At 33.6% G+C, this 21,439-nt stretch overlaps 1 protein-coding gene across 2 annotated transcripts in view; it reads left to right on the forward strand.

The window, feature by feature from the left end:
• The window catches only part of PRKG1 (protein kinase cGMP-dependent 1), a 1,422,417-nt gene that overhangs the window by 180,222 nt on the left and 1,220,756 nt on the right, over window positions 1–21,439 (forward strand). For both annotated transcript variants that reach the window (XM_066349797.1, XM_066349796.1), the window contains exon 2: window positions 15,284–15,450. In XM_066349797.1, coding sequence (XP_066205894.1) covers window positions 15,284–15,450 — 167 coding nt within the window. The remainder of the gene's footprint in view (window positions 1–15,283; window positions 15,451–21,439) is intronic.

A 21,439-nucleotide genomic window follows, 5' to 3' on the forward strand; every position in this document is an offset into this window, starting at 1 on the left:
ATATTCACCCAAATTGATAGTAAATTTTTGTATACTTTACTCCCCTCCATATTTGTATGTCAAGTTTATCAGAGGCAGAGTTTGTGGGCAGGAAGGGAGGAAGAGAGAGATAGAGAATGCTCAAGATAGAAAAGAGAAAAAATGTGAACACACTGGATTCCAGATGAGTTAAATTTTATTCCTGAATTCAAGAGTTGTTTCTGTATCAGAAGTTATCTTTCTATGAATGCCACAAAGCATGCTCATACTTCTGTATTATGGAGAACGAATTAGATCAGAAAGGGATATTCTCTGAATGAACTATCACAGAACTATTTTAAACCATGGAATTATTGTCAAATGGTCCTAGTTCCATGCCAATACTGGTGCAATGGATTTGTTCAATCTTTGTCCAGATGAGTTTGAACATTAAAATGACTGAAGGATGAGAGGGTAAGAGAGCGAGAGACCAAGAGAGAAAGAATAAAAGAGGCAGAGAGAATGTGTGTGTAATGAAGGAAGGTTTGAAAAACATTTATTTCAGGCCAGTAGTCAGTAGAACTAAGTTCCACTTTAATCTTTAACACAAATTAGGCAGGCATCTAATCCTTTGTGCTCATTTTCTTATCTGTCAAATGGGGATAATAGCAACATTTGTTCTACCTATTGCACAGGTTTGTGGCAATAAGGGAATGAAATGTCAGATGTGGAGTTGTTTTGAAAGCATGAAATGCTTTCTGCAGATAAAAGGTCATATGTATTTTCCAAGCATAACATTCTTACTTTTGCAGAATTAGAGTTAAGTGAGAAGAACATTTGCTTCTGGATTTTATAATTGAGAAACTATATTCAAATTATCTATGCAAGTTAGTATTGTGGGCTCAGAAGTTGAATAATTTAGGAGATGTGGCTTAGAAGTCAAATGAATTTATCTTTAAATCTTGATGTGTCACTTACTAGTCACACAACATTGGACGTGTTCCACTTTGGCAAACTTGGCAAGTCATTATGAGACTTAAATGAGGTAAAGCTCTTCATTGGGGAATATAGAGCAACCACTTAATATTAGTAGTAGTTTATTACTACAGCTATGATGATGATTCATGTTGTCACTATTGGTTAATTTTTCACTTTGGTTAAGAAGTCTAGAAACCACAAAGCTTTTATAATGGTGCATGATTGCTTGATTTTTAAATTTTAGTTATCTAAAAAATTTCTCAATATATATGTCATCACCCTTCAGGCAGACTCAAAGTATCTAATCTATTAAAGCCAAATACAAACTAAGCTGATCTACCTCCTAATACCTGCATGTCACTGTAGCAAGGCTAAATTTGGCTCTAATTTTCTAGAAGCATCACTAGAGGAAATAATGATTGATCCAACTCATAATTTCCAACCAAATGAAAGTATACACATTTCGGAAGTGGGGGGTTGTTAGAAACATGTTATTTTCCTGACACCGAATTCAAACAAATGTGAGATAATTTAAAATGTAAGTTAATTTGTTCCAGAGATTAAATATGAGAAGCACCTGAACAATAAAATGTTATCCAAATGATTCTTTGATGATAAATTTTAAATTAAGCCATTGCAATAATTGAAATGACAACGTATAACACATGGTGATGAAACACACTGGGTTTCAAAGGACTAAACAACATTTTGGGACATAATCCATGCCCTGTAGGCGGGGTCACTGTGGGTGATGAGGAAATTAATGGATGCTCATATTGTGATTATATATATTAACCTTTCTGGAAACAAGTGAATTCTAGAATTCTGTGTATTTTGAAAGAAAAAAACTATTGCTTCAAAACATTATATTGTAACATAACAAATGTTATTCTCCCCAATCATTGCTCTGTTTTGCAGTTTAAATATCTAAAGTTCAAAAATTGAGTTAATTCATAATTGATCAGGTCACATGGTTCTTACATTCAGTAACGTAATGTGTACAGTCTTATTTATTCTTATGGAAAGCACTTCACAGCATTTCTCTGAAAACCCACAGTTCTACTTCTGTGGTAAGAAAGAGGAGTTTATAGGACAAGATTTTGATCCGGGCTCTACTGGAGACTGCCCTAATGCAAGTCAGGCTCAGTAGTGTGAGGTAGCTGCCAAATGTGACTGAGTGACTTGAAGAGTTGAATGGGAGACTTTAATACTGACTTTTTGGATGTGATGAACACTTACAAAAGACAGTAATTTTCTCTCATTTAATTAGTACAAACCTGCTGCATCTGTTATCATTTAACCAGTGATTTCAAGAGTGATTTAGTGTGGTTCCTAGTCAAGAATGAGGTGAAATTATTAGCTGAAAAGGAGAAGGCTTAAGGCATATCTGAGCAAACAAATATTTTAATGTGAACACCTCATACTTGCCATAATTGGTATTTTTTAGAGTTATGTCTAAATTTCCTCAGATACTTACATATTACAGGAAAAGTAAAGGAAATGGCAACTAGAAATTATTTGCGATGTATGAAATAGATAAAAAATTAATATCATTGGTCACCTAAGAACTATGTTGTTATCATATATTTTGGCCCAGTGTCTTCCAAGTTTTGATTCAGATACTGATTATATTTGATACAATATATTGCTGCAAATAGTTTTGAAGTTTTTATGACTGTTTTATTTTTTATTAAGTTTATTGGGGTAACATTGGTTAATAAGATTACATATGTTTCAAGTGTATATTTCTATGATACATTATCTGTATATTGCATTGTGTGCCCACCACTCAAAGTCAAATTATTTTTTATTACCATATATTTGACTCCCTTTACCCTTGGTATCCCCTTTTCCCCACATACGCTCTCTGGTACCCAACATACTGTTGTCTGTGTCTATGAGTTTTTGTTTATTTTTTCTTGTGTGTTCATTTGCTGCTTTCAGTTTTATATCCCATATGAGTGAAATCATATGGTTCTTAACTTTTTTGTCTGACTTAGTTTAATTCACTTAGCATGTTGTTCTCAAGGTCCATTCATGTTGTTACAAATGACAGTATTTAATTTTATCTTATGGCTGAGTGTTATTCCATTGTATTCTTTATCCAATCCTTTACTGAAGGACACTTCAGTTGTTTTCATGGTTGGCCACTGTCAATAATGCTGCAGTAAACACAGAGGTGCATATATCTATGAGAAAAAATATTTTTGAGTTTTTTTGGTAGATACCCAGAAGAGGGATTGCTGAGTCATATGGTAATTGTATTCTTAATTTTTGAGGAATTACCATACTCTTTTCCACAGTGGCTGTACCAGTTTGCATTTCCACCAGCAGTGAATAAGGGGTCTTTATTCTCTGCAACCTCATCAACACTTGTTATTATTTGTCTTCTTGATAATAGCCATTCTAACAGATGTGAGGTAATATCTCATATTTGATTTGATTTGCATTTCTTTCATAACTAGGAAAATTCAGCATCTTTCCATATAAATTTTAGCCATTTGTATTTCTTTTTGGGAAAAGTGTCTGTTCAGGTCCTCTGCCCGATTTTTTTTATTGGATTGCTTGTTGTGTATGTTGAGTTGTATGAGTTCTTTATATTATTTGAATATTAACCTTTTGTTGGAGCTGTTGTTTACAAATATCTTCTTTCATTCAGTTGATAGCCTTTTTGTTTTGTTGTTAGTTTTTTTTTCTGTGCAGAAGCTTTTTAGTTTGATATAGCCCCATTTATTTATTTTTGTCTTTAATGCCCTTGCATTTGGGGTAAAATTAATAAAATCTCCTCTAAGACCAGGCCCATAAGTTTAGTACCTGCTATTTTTTCCTGTGCAATTAATTGTTTCAGATCTTACATTTAGGTCTTTTGATACATTTTGAGTTAATTTTTATGTATGTGGACAAATTGTAGTCTAGTTTCTTTTATTTGCATGTGGCTTTTCAATTTACTCAGCACCATTACTGAAGAAGCTTTCTTTTCTCCGTTGTATATTCTTTACTCTTTTGTCAAAAATAATTGTCCATATACATGTGGCTTTTTGGGGTGCTCTTAATTCTGTTCCATTAGTGTATCTGTTTTTTTCTGGCAATACCATGCAGTTTTGATTATCGTTGCTCTGTAGGATAATTTGAAGTTAGGAAATGAGTATCTTGGGCTTTTATTTATTTATTTTTTTAGTATTTCTCTGGATATTGAGGATTTTTTGTGGTTCCATACAACTCTAATGTTGTTTTGTTCTGTTTTTATAAAAAAAATGCCATTGGGGTTTTGAGGGGAACTGCATTAAATCTCTATATTACTTTAGATCAGGGGTCTCAAACTCATGGCCCGCCGAACAATTTTATACTGATTTTTTTTTTTTTGTTTTCAACTGCAGTGAGAAAAGTGTTGCGTAACAGTTGCCTTTTGTAGACCTAGTGCGGCCCACTGAACGGCTGTGATCTTGCTCTGCGGCCCACATGCTGAGTTGAGTTTGAGACCCCTGCTTTAGATGTTATGGATATTTTTAACTCCATAAACATGATGTCTTTTCATTTCATTGTGTCTGTTTCAATCTTTTTTAACAATGCTTTGTAATTTTTTATTATATAGTTCTTTCACATCCTTTGTTAAGTTTATTTATAAGTACCTATTTTTGTCAATTGCAAAAGGAATTAATTTCTAAAATTTAATTTTTCTGAAATTTTATTTTAGTGTATAAAAATGCAGTAGATTTTTTTGTATCCTACAACTTTACTGTATTTATTTATTGTTTTTATTGTTTCTAATAGTTTTTTTGGTGGATTCTTTAGGGTTTTCTATGTTAAGAATCATGTTATCTGCAAAAAGTGACACTTTTACTTCTTTATTCCCAATTTGAATGCCTTTAATTTCTTTCTCTTGCCTGATATTTCAGGCTAGGGCTTCCAGTAATATGTTTAATAAGAGTAATAAAAGTGGGCATCCTTGTTTTGTTCCTGATCTTACAGGAAGGGCTTTCAGTTTTGAGTATGATATTAGCTGAGAGTTTATCATATATGACCTTCATTATATCAAGGTATTTTCCTTTTTACACCCATTGTACTAGGTGACTTAATCATAAATGAATGTTTTCTTAATCAAATGCTTTTTCCATTATTAATAAGATCTTATGCTTTTTATACATTATTTTGTTAATGTGGTGCATTACATTAATCAATTTGCATTGGTTGAACCATTGTTGTGCTCCTGGAATAAAACTACTTTTACATAAAAATAATGGCAAATACACACACAGAGAGCTGAAAAATGAGACACATAATTAGAAAATGAGGAAACAGGAAAACAATATATGGAATACCATCAAATAAAAACAGCAGACAGAAATACAAAAGAAAAAAAAGCAATAGAGGCACAGAGCTACCAGAAAGATAAAATAAATATAGGAGATCCTTATAGATCAATAATTACCCTAAGTGTAAATGAACTGAATTCACCAATAAAAATGCAAAGAGTAGCATTATTAAATCAAAAAACAAAACCGAAACAGTACATTGCCTTCAGGAGACACATTTAAACTGTAAAGACAAATATAGACTTAAAGTGAGAGGATTGAAAATGATTCTCCAAGCAAATGGCATCCACAGAAAAAGCAGGTGTAACCATAATTACATCTGACAAAATAGATTTCAAGAAAGCAAAGGTAACACGAGATAAAGATGGAGATTTTATAATGACAAAAGGGACATTATATCAAGAAAACACTTCTAAATAAATATGCACCCACACAGTGAACACCAGAATAAAAGAAGTAACTACAAAGAGAAGTGAAGGGATAAACTGAAAAAATACAATTATAGTTGAGGAACTAAATACTCCATTGACAGCTCATGATATGGATATTTTTTTCTCCATTTTCAAAGAGAAAATTCATTAGGAAATATTGTCTATAAATGACACATTAGGCCAAATGGACAAATTGTCATTTATAAAGGCTTTCATCCCAGAACACCAGATTATACATTCTTCTTCAGTGCACATGGAACCTTCTCAAAGATAGGTCATATGTTAGGACACAAAGCTAGCCTCAACAAATTTAAGGAAACAAAAATCATACCAAGCCTATTCTCTGATCACAATGCTTTGCAATTAGAAATCAACACAAAATGGAAGTAAAGAAATGCATGAACATGTAGAAAATTTTTTAAAATGCTAAAAATGACTGGGTCAAACAAGAAATAAAAGGTGAGATCAAATGACATATCGAGACAAATGGGAATGGCAATACAATATATCAAAACTTTTGGGATGCAGCAAAAGCAGTAACAAGAGGGACGTTTGCATCATTATAGGCCTATCTCAAAAAACAAGAAAAATGTCAAGTAAATAACTTAATTTTACCTCTTAAAGAACTCAAAATAGAAGAATAACAGTAACCAAAATCAGTGAAAAAATAATAATTAAAAATTGGAGCAGAATTGAATGAAATAGAGAACTAAAGGATTATATAAAAAGTGAATACAGCAAAGAGCTTATTTTTTTTAAGTGAGAGGAGAGATAGAGATAAACTCTTGCATTTCCCATAACCAGGATCCACTGAGAAACCCATGTTTGGAGCCAATGTTTGAATCAGCTGAGCTATCCTCAGTGCTCAGGCTGATGCTTGGACAAACCAAGCTATCCTCAGTTCCTGAGGTCAACATTTGAACCACCCCCTGAGCTATCTCATTGCTTAGGATGATGCTTGAACCAATCTAGCCACTAACTGTGAGAGAGGACAAGAGAGAGAAGGGGTAGAGGGAGGGGAAAAGAAACAGATGGTCACTTCTCATGTGTGCCCTGACAGGGGATTGAATCTGATACTCTATCCACTGAGCCAACTAGACAGTGCCTAGAGCTTCTTCTTTGAAAAGATTAATTAATTTGAAAAAACCCTGACTTAACTTTCTATGGGAAAAAAAGGAAAATATTCATATAAACAAAATCAGAAATGAAAGATAAGTTACCACAGATGACATCACAGTAATATAAAGGATCATACTAGAATACTATGAAAGACTGTATGCTACCAAATTCAGTAACATAGAAGAATTGAGTAAGTTCTTAGAAATGTATAACCTTCCTAGACTGAATTATGTAGAACTGGAAAATCTAAATAGATGAATCAAAAGTGAGGAAATTGAAACAATTATCAAAGGCTCCCCAAAGAAAAAGTCAAGGACGAGATGGCTTCACTAGTGAATTCTAACAAACATTCAAAGAAGATTTGGTTCCTATCCTTCTCAAACACTTTCAAAAAATTGAAAAAGAGGCAATACTTTCTAACATATTTTATAAGGCCAACATAACTTTGATACTGAATACAGATGTAAAAATTCTAAAAAAAATACTAGCAAATTGAATATAACAACAAATAAAAAAATAATACATCACTATCAAGTGGGGTTCAAGACTTTTTTTTTTGCTATAAGATTTGTATAGCATAACAGAGTTGGTTGGTGTGAAAATAGTCTGGAACTTGTTAAAAACTGTTTTTCAGTATTGAAGACATATTGGCCACTACATTTCTGGGATTAAATTTTATTTTTAAAACGATGTGATCTGACTGATATTTTTTAGCTCTGAGCCAGCTTACACTTACCTAAAGAGTTCATTCAGTAAAGCTGTTTGACAAGAAATAGGACCCACTGTTTGGGCAGAATCTTGAGTTGGGGCAGTAACAGAATTACTCCAAGAGTTTTTCTTGCTTATAGGTTATTAGTCATGTACTTCACAGTAGATAGATGGAGTTACCCTGCTAACTCTTGGAATTAGAAAATGTTAAAGGGTTTTGCAGTTACTTTGAGCAAAAGAGCTATGAATTGTCAATGGAGGTTTAGACTTCTTAGTTGCCAATTTTGAAGAAGATATTTTAGGTAAAAATGACTTTGAAACTGCATTTATTGCTTCTCCTGACATTTGAACTTTAAAGTGACTATTGAGGGCTTAAAGAGATTTAGTAAGTTTTTTAGTCAAAAAGTTGATTAAAGAAGTTTTTTATCCTTTTTATACTTCAGCTGATTTTTATTATTAGTAATAACTTAATAGCTTTGACTATTTAAAAGAATGTTTTTCCATTGATTTGAGAGAGAGAGAAAGGAAGGGAGAGAAAAGAGAAGTATCTTCGTTATTCCACTTAGTGGTTCCATTTTGTTGTATGGGTTGCTTGCTACTCATGTGTACCCTGACTGAGGATTGAAGTCATGAATTCGGCGCAATGGGATGATTCTCTATGCACTAAGCAACCTGACCAGGGTCATTTTAATTATATTTTAAAGTGCCTGGAAGTCTTTGTTAAATAAAGGAATCAAATATTAACTTTCACATTTCTGGGCATGGCTGCTTGGGGCATATTTACTATTGCCTTGCATGTATTCATGGGGGAAACTAATCTAAATAGAAGCTGTGAAAGGAGAGTAATTTTTCAGCCTCTGGAGATAGCCTGAAATTGGAGATGAGAGCTTATTCTCTCCTACTATGTAAAAGTTGGCTGAGAGTCCAAGTAAATGTAAGATTTATGAGATAGTTCCCAAGAGTTTCATTATAAGAATTTTTTCATAACATGACAGTAAGTTATGCTTTTATATCCATTAATTGATGAAATATATAACAGAAAACCTCCATGGACTCAGTGACATTTAAAAATAAATTTATATAAATATTATTTACTCTTTATGTCTGATTATAAGTCACACATCTTATAATTCTTCACTGGATTCATAAGGCTTTAGAATAAAATAAAATTCTTTATCCCAGCCTTCAAAGACCTATGATGCCTGGTTCTTTTCTACCTTTGTGTCACACTCTCCTCTCCCATTCTTTCTTGCTCACTCTATGCTTCAACTACACAGGTCTAATTTTTTGAATAGATCAAGTAAATTCCAACCTCTGGACCTTTGTCTTTGTTTTTTACCTAAAATGATTTTCTCCATGATCTTTGCATGATTGGATCCTACTGTTATACAATCCTCAGGTAAGAGAAGGCTTCTCAATGACCCAATCTGAAATAGCCTACTCACTCTTTGAAATAAAACTAGTACTTCATAGATATTGCTAGCCTATTATATGATAACCACAGAGTCAAAGATCCTTTCATTAAGACTGAGAAATCTAACAAGGCTCTGTTTATTACTAGTGAATAATGCTGGCTCCCTTGTTAGAGATAGGTGCATATTTCTCTGTACTCACATTAGAGTTGCCCTTTTTTACCTAACTTCGTGAAAAAGCCAATTTTTATTGAATATTCTTTGTGTCTATTCGGAACCTTTTCTACTATAAGCAAATGGAGGAGTAAACATTGTGGTTTATTTTCTTAAAATGGCAAGTTTAGAACAACTATTTCTAATCCTAGCATTAAATTATCTGGGGATATTATACTACTTAATAAAAATTTTAATGAAGGGTAGAAGCATCACATTGGTTGCTGTATTTATACGTTAAGATGCACAAAATAGTTCAGGTATTAGAAAAATAATTTATATCCAGTGATAAGTTGAAGTCAACTATGACTGGCTCATATAAGAACTGCTAGTTATGCCCTGGCTGGTTGGCTCAGTGGCAGAGCATCGGCCTGGCGTGCAGAGGTCCCGGGTTTGATTCCTGGCCAGGGCACACAGGAGAAGCGCCCATTTGCTTCTCCACCCCTCCCCCTCTCCTTCCTCTCTGTCTCTCTCTTCCCCTCCCGCAGCTGAGGCTCCATTGGAGCAAAGATGGCCCAGGCGCTGGGAATGGCTCCTGGGCCTCTGCCCCAGGTGCTAGAGTGGCTCTGGTCGCGGCAGAGTGACACCCCGGAGGGGCAGAGCATCGCCCCCTGGTGGGCAGAGCATCGCCCCCTGGTGGGTGTGCCGGGTGGATCCCGGTCGGGCGCATGCGGGAGTCTGTCTGACTGTCTCTCCCTGTTTCTAGCTTCGGAAAAAATACAAAAAACAAACAAACAAAAAAACAAAACAAAAAAACCTGCTAGTTATACTTTTAGGAATTTGTGTGTTTTTTTGTTTGTTTGTTTGTTTGTGTTTATTTTTCTGAAGTCAGAAGTGGGGAGGCAGTCAGACAGACTCCCACCTGCGCCCAACAGAGATCCACCTGGCATGCCCATCAGGGAGCGATGCTCTGCCCATCTGAGGTGTTGCTCTGTTTCAGCCAGAGCCTTTCTAGCGCCTGAGGCAGAGGCCACAGAGCCATCCTCAGCGCTGGGGCCAACTTTGCTCCAATGGAGCCTTGGCTGTGGGAGGGGAAGAGAGAGACAACGAGGAATGAGAGGAAGAAGGTGGAGAAGCAGATGGACTCTGCTCCTGTGTGCCCTGACTGGGAATCGAACCCGGGACTTCCATATGTTGGGCCAATGCTCTACCGCTGAGCCAACAGGCCAGGGCCTTAGTGTTTTGTTTGTTTGTTTTAGAAAATTAAGTTGAATAGGGTGATATTGATCATAAAGTATATAGGTTTCAGGTAAGCATTTCCATAGCATTTAAACTGTTGACTCTGTTGTATGCCCATGACCCAAGTCAGGGAAGAGAGTCAAGAGGAACAAATATACAGTGACCGAAAATGATTTTTGGGTATTTTGTAAGTAGGTTGACTTTGCATTAGTATCTTAAAATTGGGTATGGCAGAATTATTTAGACCATGGAAACTGGCAAACACTACAAACCAGGGCTTCTTTTATCTTTTTCCTGGAGAGCCAGTTTGCCGGCCCGCTATTACATATAGCTAATATTTTAAAGGCTGACAATTTGATGATGACAAATCAATAGGGCTAGCACAAAATAACCAAATTACTTTTATGGGTGATTGAATTTCAAAAGCCACAAATTTAGGGCATGGAAAATAGTTTTTTTTGGTTTTTAAATAGATGATTTGTTCACAGAAGCCGACAAGAAGGATCAAAAATCAAGATCTTTGTATTTGCTTCTTACGCCTCCCAGTTCAGGCTGCTGATTTCTTGAAAAATGTCGTGAAAATATGTACTCTGGATAAGAGCAGATAGCCACCTCCTGGAACCTGTGATAGCAGCTTTCCCAGCTCCCATACTGATAACACAGTTCAACTGATCTTATATGTAGCATCATATCTTAGTTACAGTGAGAGTGTCAGGCTGTTCCTTCAGGAAAAGAAAAAAAATATTCAGAGAAGATTTAAGTGGAAGCTTTGGTTGATTATAGTCTGAACTGTTGGAGCAAGTGGAGAGTAATGAGTGTTGACCTAAGGTTTTGAGTACTTTAATGGAAAAGAACTTAATGGAAAGTTACACGAAGAGTCAAGGCTTTAAGTATTATTCACTGATAAGAACATCTTTGAGTAACTACACAGAGGTACTAGATTTCTATCTTGTTGTGAAGGCAGAGATACATTATTTGTGACATTCCAGAGGCAAACATGTTATTGAACAATAACTGCATGAAGAGATAAATGGTAAGACATAGATCCTATATTTCTCAGTTTGTTTTAAAGTGACACAAAAGCATATATGAAAGCCTCAAATTTCTTTTTGCAGAGACTTAAGATCGAATGTTCTCCATTTAAAATGAAATTTGAGAAGCAAAAGCCACCTTAAATTACTTTCATCTCCCGCCCCATCTTCACACTTTTGAGAAGCACTTGAAAATTTGGATAATTCTAAGGGACTGTGCTAGATCTCATTGTGTTATCTTTTCAATATCTTCATAAAGTAGGTTTATAATACTCTATGAGATAAGAGAAAGCAGCTATCTTTAATCATCTTAGATTGAACTAATTATTTTCCTGGAAGAGAGATTTATTTGTAATTTTGTAGAATATTAGGGCTTATATTTTTAATGGAGCACTATTAATATTTCCCCAAAATAAACATGGTGGGATTCTGGCAATGATAACATCCAGTATTATTTTATTAGGAAATAGAAACCTATTGATGGTCTCATTCTCAGACCCAAACAAAATAAAGGAATTTTTAGTAAAAAGAATATTATCAATTTGATTAAAATCAATTTTCTGAAAATATAATAAGTCCTGGTATTTGGAAAAAATAATCCTAGAACAATAAAGCTCAAGACTCACTGTGAAGGTACTGCTGGTATTGCTGAGATCAGGAATGGTGAAGATTATTAGGGCCTGGAGAATTTTGGGCAAAGCAAATTAAATCAGCCAGAAAAAGCTAAGAACCATATGATTTCAATCATAAATAGAATATAAAGCTGAAACTCATACACACTGATGGTAGCATGTTGGTTACCAGAGGGAAGGAGGTAGAGGGTGCTTAAAGATAACGGGGGCCAAATGTATAGCAATGGAAGATGATTTGACTTTGGGCGGGAGGCACACAGTGCAAAAGGCAGATCATGTAGCATAGAAATACACACTTCAAACCTATATGATCTTATTAACCAATGTCATTCCAGTGAATTTAGTTACAAATACGTAAGAAAGGAAAGCCCATGAAACTCATAGATGGGGACAAAGTTTAAATGTTGTGTTGAGTTGTAAAGAGAATCAACTCTTGAACTCAGGAGAAATAAAGTTTTGGCAAGCCAGATGAAAAACAAAAAACATACATACACCTAATTAGCCCTATTAAACTAATGTAAAGCTTTCACAAGGAAAAAAAGATATATTTATATGACATGTAGACACAGATAACAGTATGTGATAGCCAGAAGGAATGGGGACTTGGTGGAGAGGGAAGTGGGCAGAAGGGGAACAGATGAGGACAGAGAGAGACTTGGCCTTGGTGGTAAGTGAACAATGCAGTAACCAGATGATGTTTTATTGAGTTGTATACTCAAAACTTGTATGGTTTTTATTAACTAATGTTGCCCCAATAAGTTCTATAAAATAACAAAACAAACAAACACACAAACCATACATCTAAATAGCCTTATTTAACTAATGTGAAATTTTTACAGATTTTTAAAAGTAGGGCCTATTTTATCTTAATTAGATTAAGTTGAAGTCTTTGATCACTGGTCATCCATCACCATCTCTTTATTAGGTGAATATTCCTGCCATTAGTGTACAAATATAGGCCATATGAAAGAGAATTTACTAAAAATAATAATATTTGCTATGCCAATAACAGTCAACCAGTTTTAATTCTCTATATTTAATTATTTAAGTGAGCAATAGCTTTTTATTTTTCCTCACAGCACATTTATTTTTCATAAACTACCTTTAAAATGAAAGATTTTTCAATATAAATAGCATTCTCATGCTAGAAAATTGTATAACATAATTCTGTCACCGAAGGTAACTGAAACCAAATGCTGTCTTATTTTCTTCTGATATTGTTTCAGGTCATAATTATATATTCTATATCTCCCTTTCTGTTACCACTGATATGATTAATATTACCACCAGCTTTACCACCCGCCTTTTACTGAAGGTAACTATATTTTCACGACTCATCACATATAATTCTATTAATAAGTAAATTTTTATTATTTTTTTTTTAATTTTTCTGAAGTGAGAGACAGAGAGGCAGAGAGACAGACTCCCACATGTGCCCTACAGGGATCCACCCAGCAAGCCCACTAGGGGGCAATGCTCTGCTCATTTGCAGTATTGCTAGTTGCAACTGGAGCCATTCCAGTGCCTGAGGCAGAGGCCATGGAACAATCCTCAGCTTTGGGGCCAACTTTGCTCCAATGGAGCCTTGGCTGTGGGAGGGGAAGAGAGAGATAGAGAGGAAGGAAAAGAAGAAGGGTAGAGAAGCAGATGGGTGCTTTTTCTGGGTGCCCTGGCTAGGAATCCAACCCAGGACTTCTACACGCTAGTCCAACACTCTACCACTGAGCAACTGGCCAGGGCTAATTTGTTAATTTTAAAAATGCTATTTCACAAATGATAAAATGGAAATTCAGAAAAGACAACCTGCTCAAGGTTTAATAGGTGGCAAGGCCCAGATTGGTTCCTGGATACATCTAATAACTTCAAAGGCTATTTTCTTTACATTTCACCTCAGACATACTATTTTATTCTAAAAATAATTCCATACTCTGCATTTTTACTTTAAAAATAGTATAAGAATTCCTTCCATGCCATTAACACTCTTTATAAATATAATTTTAAATACTTTATAACTGTCCATTCTACAAATATGTTTCATATTGATGAATTTTCAGTTGTTTTTATTTTTTATGTATACCTTTTTATTTTTTAAAACCAAATCATTATAAAACAAGTGTGAAGGCTAGCCCAGTCAGACTGAGGCCTGATGAAAATCCACCCGGAAATGGGCAGGGCTAATGTTTTAGTCAGTATTCACTACTGCAAGTTATTTCCCTGAAAACCACTTGCTAAGCAAATGTGAACAAAGACCAGCTTGTAGTCAAATACTTTTCAGGTTAAGACTTTTAATATAAAATCCCAAATGTTTATTTTCCCTCTGTGTTACTAAGGTCTTTGCTTTCATCTTGATACAGTTTCTGATTTCTCTGACAGTACTCTGATTGTGTGTCTCATGACAAAATACTTTAAAATTCCTATTTACTTTGATTGTTTTGTATTCTTACAAATGCATTTAGAGCTTATTATTCCCCCTGAATCAAATTATTACTCTCTTTTGAGTTCTGCAGAACTTTCCTGTTAACATTGAATCCCAAATATAGAATTTTAAAATATTTTTCCCATTGAATACCTGTTTAATTCTCTGTATAAATTATGTTGTGTTTGAAACATATTTTTCAGTAAAGTTTTACCTTACTGGTCATCTCAATTTTAGTTGCTTGAAGACATACATATTCTCTACAGAAAGATGAGATATGGATAAATAACTGTCACATTTCTACCAGTTGTTTCAAAGAGCTAATTAGGAATCTAATTCTTACCATTTTTTCTTGGACACATATATTATGTCCAGAATTGTGGTAGACAGCCACTGGGCATAAAGTAGAGAAGAAAATTAAAAATGACTCCTCCCTTTATGAAGCATAAAATCAAACAGAAGAGGCATAATACAACCTGCTGTTCTTTTATAATATATAAATACAGTAATAACAGTGTTCTATAACATGTTGCATTTTGTTCATACTTATTCTTAGACTAAGTTGCAAACTTCACTTTAAAATGTTTTTTCATTTTTTTCCTTATTTTGTATGGCTAAAAAGAATTCTAAAACAAAATGTAATAGTATGATTTTGCTTGTCACATATTCATTGAATGATACTTGACTACTTTATTTAAAGGAAATTTTCCGAGTGCCTTTTCTGTGGCCACAGAATTACTTTGTTTTCAGGTCTTTCAGAAAATCATTAGATTCCTAACAAGAAAATGTATTTGTAATGTGCTGGTACCCTGTTCTGTATGGCTCTGTCAACCCTCAGAAACTCTGAAAGCACTTGTCAGATGTGCCAGTAAATCTTTCCCTTCTTGTCATAGGTCCAAGGATCTCATAAAGGAAGCCATCCTTGACAATGACTTTATGAAGAACTTGGAGCTGTCCCAAATCCAGGAGATTGTGGATTGTATGTACCCGGTGGAATATGGCAAAGACAGTTGCATCATCAAAGAAGGAGATGTGGGGTCACTGGTGTATGTCATGGAAGGTATGGCTTGTAATCTTGCTTCTTTGACAACCAAATATTCCCTTTTCATCTTACCAGCCTGCACATATATGCCATGAGAGAATTTCATTCCCCTCCCCCTTTTTTGTGGGAAAACACTTTGAAAAGAGGAGGAACACTACTTAGATACTAATTGTATGAAGTGCTTGTGTTTCGAATATTACTATGACAATCCCATTTTTTTTTTCAAAAACCAAGTATAATGTGAGAGAAAGAAATGCTATTTATTGTACTGAGTAAGACCATATACTGTCAGATCATTGAGCAAGCTCAAAAAGCTTCAATGCAAGCTCAAGGCTATTAGAAGTATGTTTGGTCTGATAAAGTGTCTCAACTCTACCTTTAACTTTCAATATATGATGCTTTGATAAAAAGAGAATGAATGTTTCAGTGTTTTATATATGTGAGATAGAGGCAGAGTATAAAGGTTGGATGGCATTTTAGCTACCTAATTAATAAGAGTAATGACTTATTTTCATACATCTCAGACAAACTTAAGGTAAAAACTGCTTTGAAAAAAACTGAAGCATACACTATGTAAATATGTTTTATGCTCAAGTAGATTTTCTTAATGTGCATTTCTAACTTGGAATTTATAATGGTATGTTTTCATTTTGTGGGAAGAAAGAAACCTGAAATAATGACTGTTGATTGCCTTATAGTTAAAGTCACCACAATGACCTTAATCACTTAAATTGATGTTAGCATGACCCCAACCTGTAATTCTAAAAAGTTCAATGTCACTTTGGCTGATCTTGTGCTACTATCCTTATGTGACAATAATTTAAATAACAAAACAAACTCCAGTTATTTAAATTTTTATGAGTTTTAATTGAGGAAATGTTTCATTGTTTAATTAGTATTTTTATCAACACATTCAATCTTAAACTTTAGATGACAATATTCTTATTATAAGTGAATTCTTTTTCATCTGTGAACATTAATATTTACGAAGGGTATACCATAGCAACAATGAATGAATAAGATATAGAGGATCTTTCACACACTTGCTTATTATCAAGACATTCATAAAAACACCGAAGGAAAATCAGTCCAATTTTTCTAGTACCTCTTGCATTAAAGGAAGTGTTTGTCATAAAATGTTTGTTTAAGTGATTTTTATATAAGCCTGGGCAGTGTCCCAAGTAGTATTGCATACCTAAATGCCAAATTTTCTCATCATTTTAACAAAAGAGAATAGTCATATGATATTACTTCACTAATTAGGATGACTGGGGAAAATCTTCTAGAGGTAATGTAAATATATTATCATGAATTTTCAAGCACATAAAGTTCTGCCACTTTTAGATACTTAATTGCTGGCTAGTATTCAGTTTCAAGCTTTGATAATTACTTGCTATTAGTTTCTTATTGGGGCAGAATAAGTGGATTAAGTTGCTAAGGTTCTGATTACATTTAAATTATGTTTTCAAATATATGAATGACTTACAAAATACTTGAATGGAATTTACTTTCTTAAACAGTCATTGACCTTAATTATGATGTAACATTTGTTAATATTTTTATACTTTTGCTCTCTTTTTTTTTCATTGATTTGAAAAAGAGAGAGAGAGAGAGCATAGCAACTCGTTTCACTTAGTTGTGTTGTTTTGTTTAGTTGTGCACTCATTGATTGTTTCTTATATGTGCCCTGCTGGGGGATCAAACCCTTGACCCTGGAGTGCCAGGATGACATTTTATCCATTGAGCCACCTAGCCAGGCTTATCATAAAGATAAACTTTACTGTCATCCAAAATAAAACAAATACTGATTTAGTAATTCAGAATTGGTGATGTGAATAAAACATCTTCTTTGGGAGTTTAACCTAATATTTTCATATTGTAAAATATCTAATTCATACCTATTATTATGGTGGATTTGCTAGAAATACTGGTTCCATGCATTTCTATGATCTTTTATTGTGGAAGCAGATTACATTTTATTTTCTAACAATGACAAGGGTCCATTTAATGTTCTTAGACCATTGGCTATTTTAAGTAAAACTTAAATAAAATCATTAATTTTTTTTCAAGAGATGCTTGTTAATGCTAATAGCTTTTATTAAATACTTATATAAGCCAGGCACTGTTTAATCACTTTAGAGTTAAACATAACAACCTTAAGAGGTAGGTAATATATTATCTACATATTAATAGATGAAAAACTGATGTGTTGATAAGTTAAATAACTTAGCCAAGATCATACACATAGCATTTGTGGTGAAATATTGGCTAGCAGGCTCCAGGGATCCTGTACTTAATGTTAAATTTTGAAGTATACAGATTACATATACTATCAGCACAAATTTGTTATAAAGAACCCTGTTTGGGAGCTCATATAAGATGTACAACATTAATCCATATGACTTTAAAAAAATGGTTTGATTACTTGCAAAAAAGAATAGAACTCAAATACTAATATGTCAAAAAGAAAATAATCTAGATGTTTCCTATAGATACCTTTTAGGCATTTCCACATCTTTTAAACATTGAACTGCTTACTGACCTTTATATGATTCAGCTTGTATCCATTCCTCTTCTCTTATTAGATCTTATTTTCTTATTACAAAAATGGCTGTGATTTGGCTTAATCTTGCTCTACCTCTGTGTCATTGTTTAGGGCTAAACTCTACTATATACCTTGAAAACTCTATTTTTTTCTGTCTATAATCAATAGCATTGATTTTGTTTCTCTCTAAATTTTTTTAAAGAAGGAACAATACTTTTAGGTTATTATAAAATGATTCTTTTGAAAGGACTTTTGTACAGTACGTGATCTGTGATTATTTACATCAACTCTCAGAGACCAGCCTCATATTTCTGTTGTGACTGCACTGAAACTTCACTCTTGTCTTCTGAAGACGGGTCATTTGCTTCTTTTCTCAGTGAGTTGGTTGATACCACGTCTACCTGTTATGTCTGCTGCTGATGTCTACTACTAATTATTTTTCAAACTGGATGTGAATCATGCTAGCCTTCATCGACAGTAAACACACAAATTTATACTGCAACTTACTTGTATTCCTCCCGCCCCTGAACATTTTTACTGGCTTTATATTATTAAATGATGTACTGAAAGCTGACATTCAAAGAGTGATTTTATATAAACTGGAACATTAATGATGAGCCTCACCATGTCAATTGGTATTCAAAACACTACCTGAGAGTATAAAGGGATAGAATGTATTTTCATACATATTAGTTCTCTCAGTAAATTTAACATAAGAAATAGACTATTTTATTCTCTCAAATCAGGTGTTGCCTTTTGACCTTAAGAGTTTTTCATATTAATTTGAGAGCTATCTTTAGAATAGTTGAAATACAGTTGCACTTAAAAATATTTCTGCAGTTCCTTTACAGGACCAAGCTCATAATGTTAACATTAAAAAGCAAGCTTTTGTACTGTTCATAGAAAAATAAAAACAAATATTTATTTATGAAAAATATCATAAACAAGAAGACTATGGAAGTATTAAATGTGAGTGTTAAAATATATTCCAGATATGCAGTTAATAGCAAACACAGGAAACTAAGATATTTAGAGGGCATGTGAATTTTGAGATGCCACCCTTCAAAAAAAGTTTAATATACTTGAGTCAGTATTATATATTATATATTATATATTATATAATATATATATTTTAATTAACATTGTTTCATGTATAGATGAAAGTTTTAGAAGGGAAAGCTAACTTATTAAATGCTGAAATACTGTCACATGAAAGAGAATTATTTTTGAAGAAATGCAAATTGTAGGGAAGAAGACTTTAGAATTAATCTTCTGCTAATTAATATGTTGCAAAAGTGAAATGAACACCCTGATGTGATGGCAAGTACCCCATCTCAGGAGGCCTTCTAGCAGCGTCAGAGTACCCATGTGGAGAAACTCGGTGTGGACAGAGGGGGGCTTCCTTGTGGCTGACTCCTAACACATCTCACATCCCTTCTCCAAACTCCAAGATTCTATCTGTGGGTTTCTGAATGGATATCCCACAAGTTAGCTTTTGAAACCTCAGTATTCCGGAGGTTTTCTCTTCAACACCCACCCCTCTGGATGTGTACGTTTACTTTTAAAAGTTTTTGTGCTTTATTTTGTGCTTTTATTGTATAAAATAAGTAAGACTGCATGCATTCTTCTGTTACTTTTTACTGTTCAGTATTATGTTCAGATTAATACTGTTCAGTATTAATCAAAAAATATTATTATTTTTTTTACTATTGGTTATATTTGGATTGTTTCCAGTTATTTTGATTGGAAGGATACTGATTACTAATGATATTGAGAAACTTTTTCTACAATTAAGGGCTGTTTGTGTGTCTTCTGTGAAGTGGCTGTGGTATTCTTCCACCCACTTTTCTGTGTTTCATTGGTTAACTTTACATATTTTGAAGCTTAACCTTTATCAATTATATATATTTCAAATATCTTCTTCCATCTATAGTTTGTATTTTGACTCCTTTGTGATATCTTCTGATGAAAAGAAGTTATCACTTTCAATGAATTCAAATCTAGCCATCTTCTACTTGGTTTGTGCTTCTTGTATCTTTGTAAGAAATTCTGGAAGGCACTACTTTTCATGCCTATGTATGTGTTTATGTGTATATATGTCCATGCATTGGTTAGGTGTATAAGATATTATCAATCAAGGAATATATCTACATCATTAATCTAAAAGAGAGTTGTCCTTTCCAAAGCAGGAGGCTGGAAAGGCAATACATTTTTTCCCCATTGTATTTTAAGAATTCTTTATAAGGGAAAAGTAAGTGTGTTTTTGAATATGCTTGATAATAGCAATTTCTTTATTCTGGGAGAGTTGATTTTATATTTGGAAAAAATCATGACATTTAGTAACAGAATTGATGAATAGATAGGTGATTAGGCTGAGTAGTACTCTTATTTTTGCTAAAATACGTAAGGATGCATGCATTTATACCAGTATAAAGTAATGGCATTTGCTGTACAATTCATGAAAAATTAACAAGATGAATTAGTCAAGAACATCATTATTGAAAAACTGACATTTTGAAAGGTAGTATTTTTAATACTCATTGGAATACTTAAGTCATTGTTTGATTTTCTAAAATATGATCTTGTCAAGTGTGGTTCTATTAATACATAGTTTTTCAGTTTCTTTCCAAGTTATTAATTGTGGAATTGAATGTACTACATTGACAAGGTAAATAATGTGGCTTTGCTTATGTTTCAAGATTCCTGAAAGCTAAAATAATTTCAACATAATGTTTCTTTTTACTGAGATGACATTTGGAAAAACAGCAATTTTCTTAAATATTTAATCTGAAATTATTTAATCTAAAGCAGGTCATAGATTATGGTAAAAAGGTATAAGTATATGTATATATTTTCTTTTTATTCTTACTTTATAAAAGTTATATATTTTATTTATATAAGAATTTATTTTGCTAAAATACCAATTTATTCTTCAGTTTTCATAAAATGCCAAATTTGGATGTTTAAAACACATTTTTGATGAAAATTAAAAATAAAGAATAATCGCTTATTCTTTATTGGATTGGTACCTTTTGGCAGTAGTGTAGAAACACATTGATTTCTTACTAATGAGGTGAAATTTACTTCAGCCATTATTACATGGATCTATGCAGTAGTTTGCATGCTGACTGTTAAACAGGATTCTAAAGTTGTTGTGGGTTTATTTTAAAAACACATAACTGTGTTTCTTTAGACTTTAACAAGATTTCCAATTATTTGTGTGGAGGGTGGATAGAATAATGCCTTTAATATCCATCCTTCTAATGAAATATCCTTCAATGCTTAATGTTTATTTTGGCATACTTTCAAAGGGCAGGGCAGATTGGAGCTACTTCTCAGCATAGTGCAGCTGCGTGGTGTGCCTACCATGGCAACAGCCCACCCCCATCCCCACCTAGAGAACATCAAAATAGGTCTCTGAAGTTCTTGTTGGAATTCTCCCATGACTCTGCATTTGATAAA

The sequence above is a fragment of the Saccopteryx leptura genome, chromosome 9 (genome assembly GCF_036850995.1).
Source record: "Saccopteryx leptura isolate mSacLep1 chromosome 9, mSacLep1_pri_phased_curated, whole genome shotgun sequence".
Taxonomy (NCBI): Eukaryota; Metazoa; Chordata; class Mammalia; order Chiroptera; family Emballonuridae; genus Saccopteryx; species Saccopteryx leptura.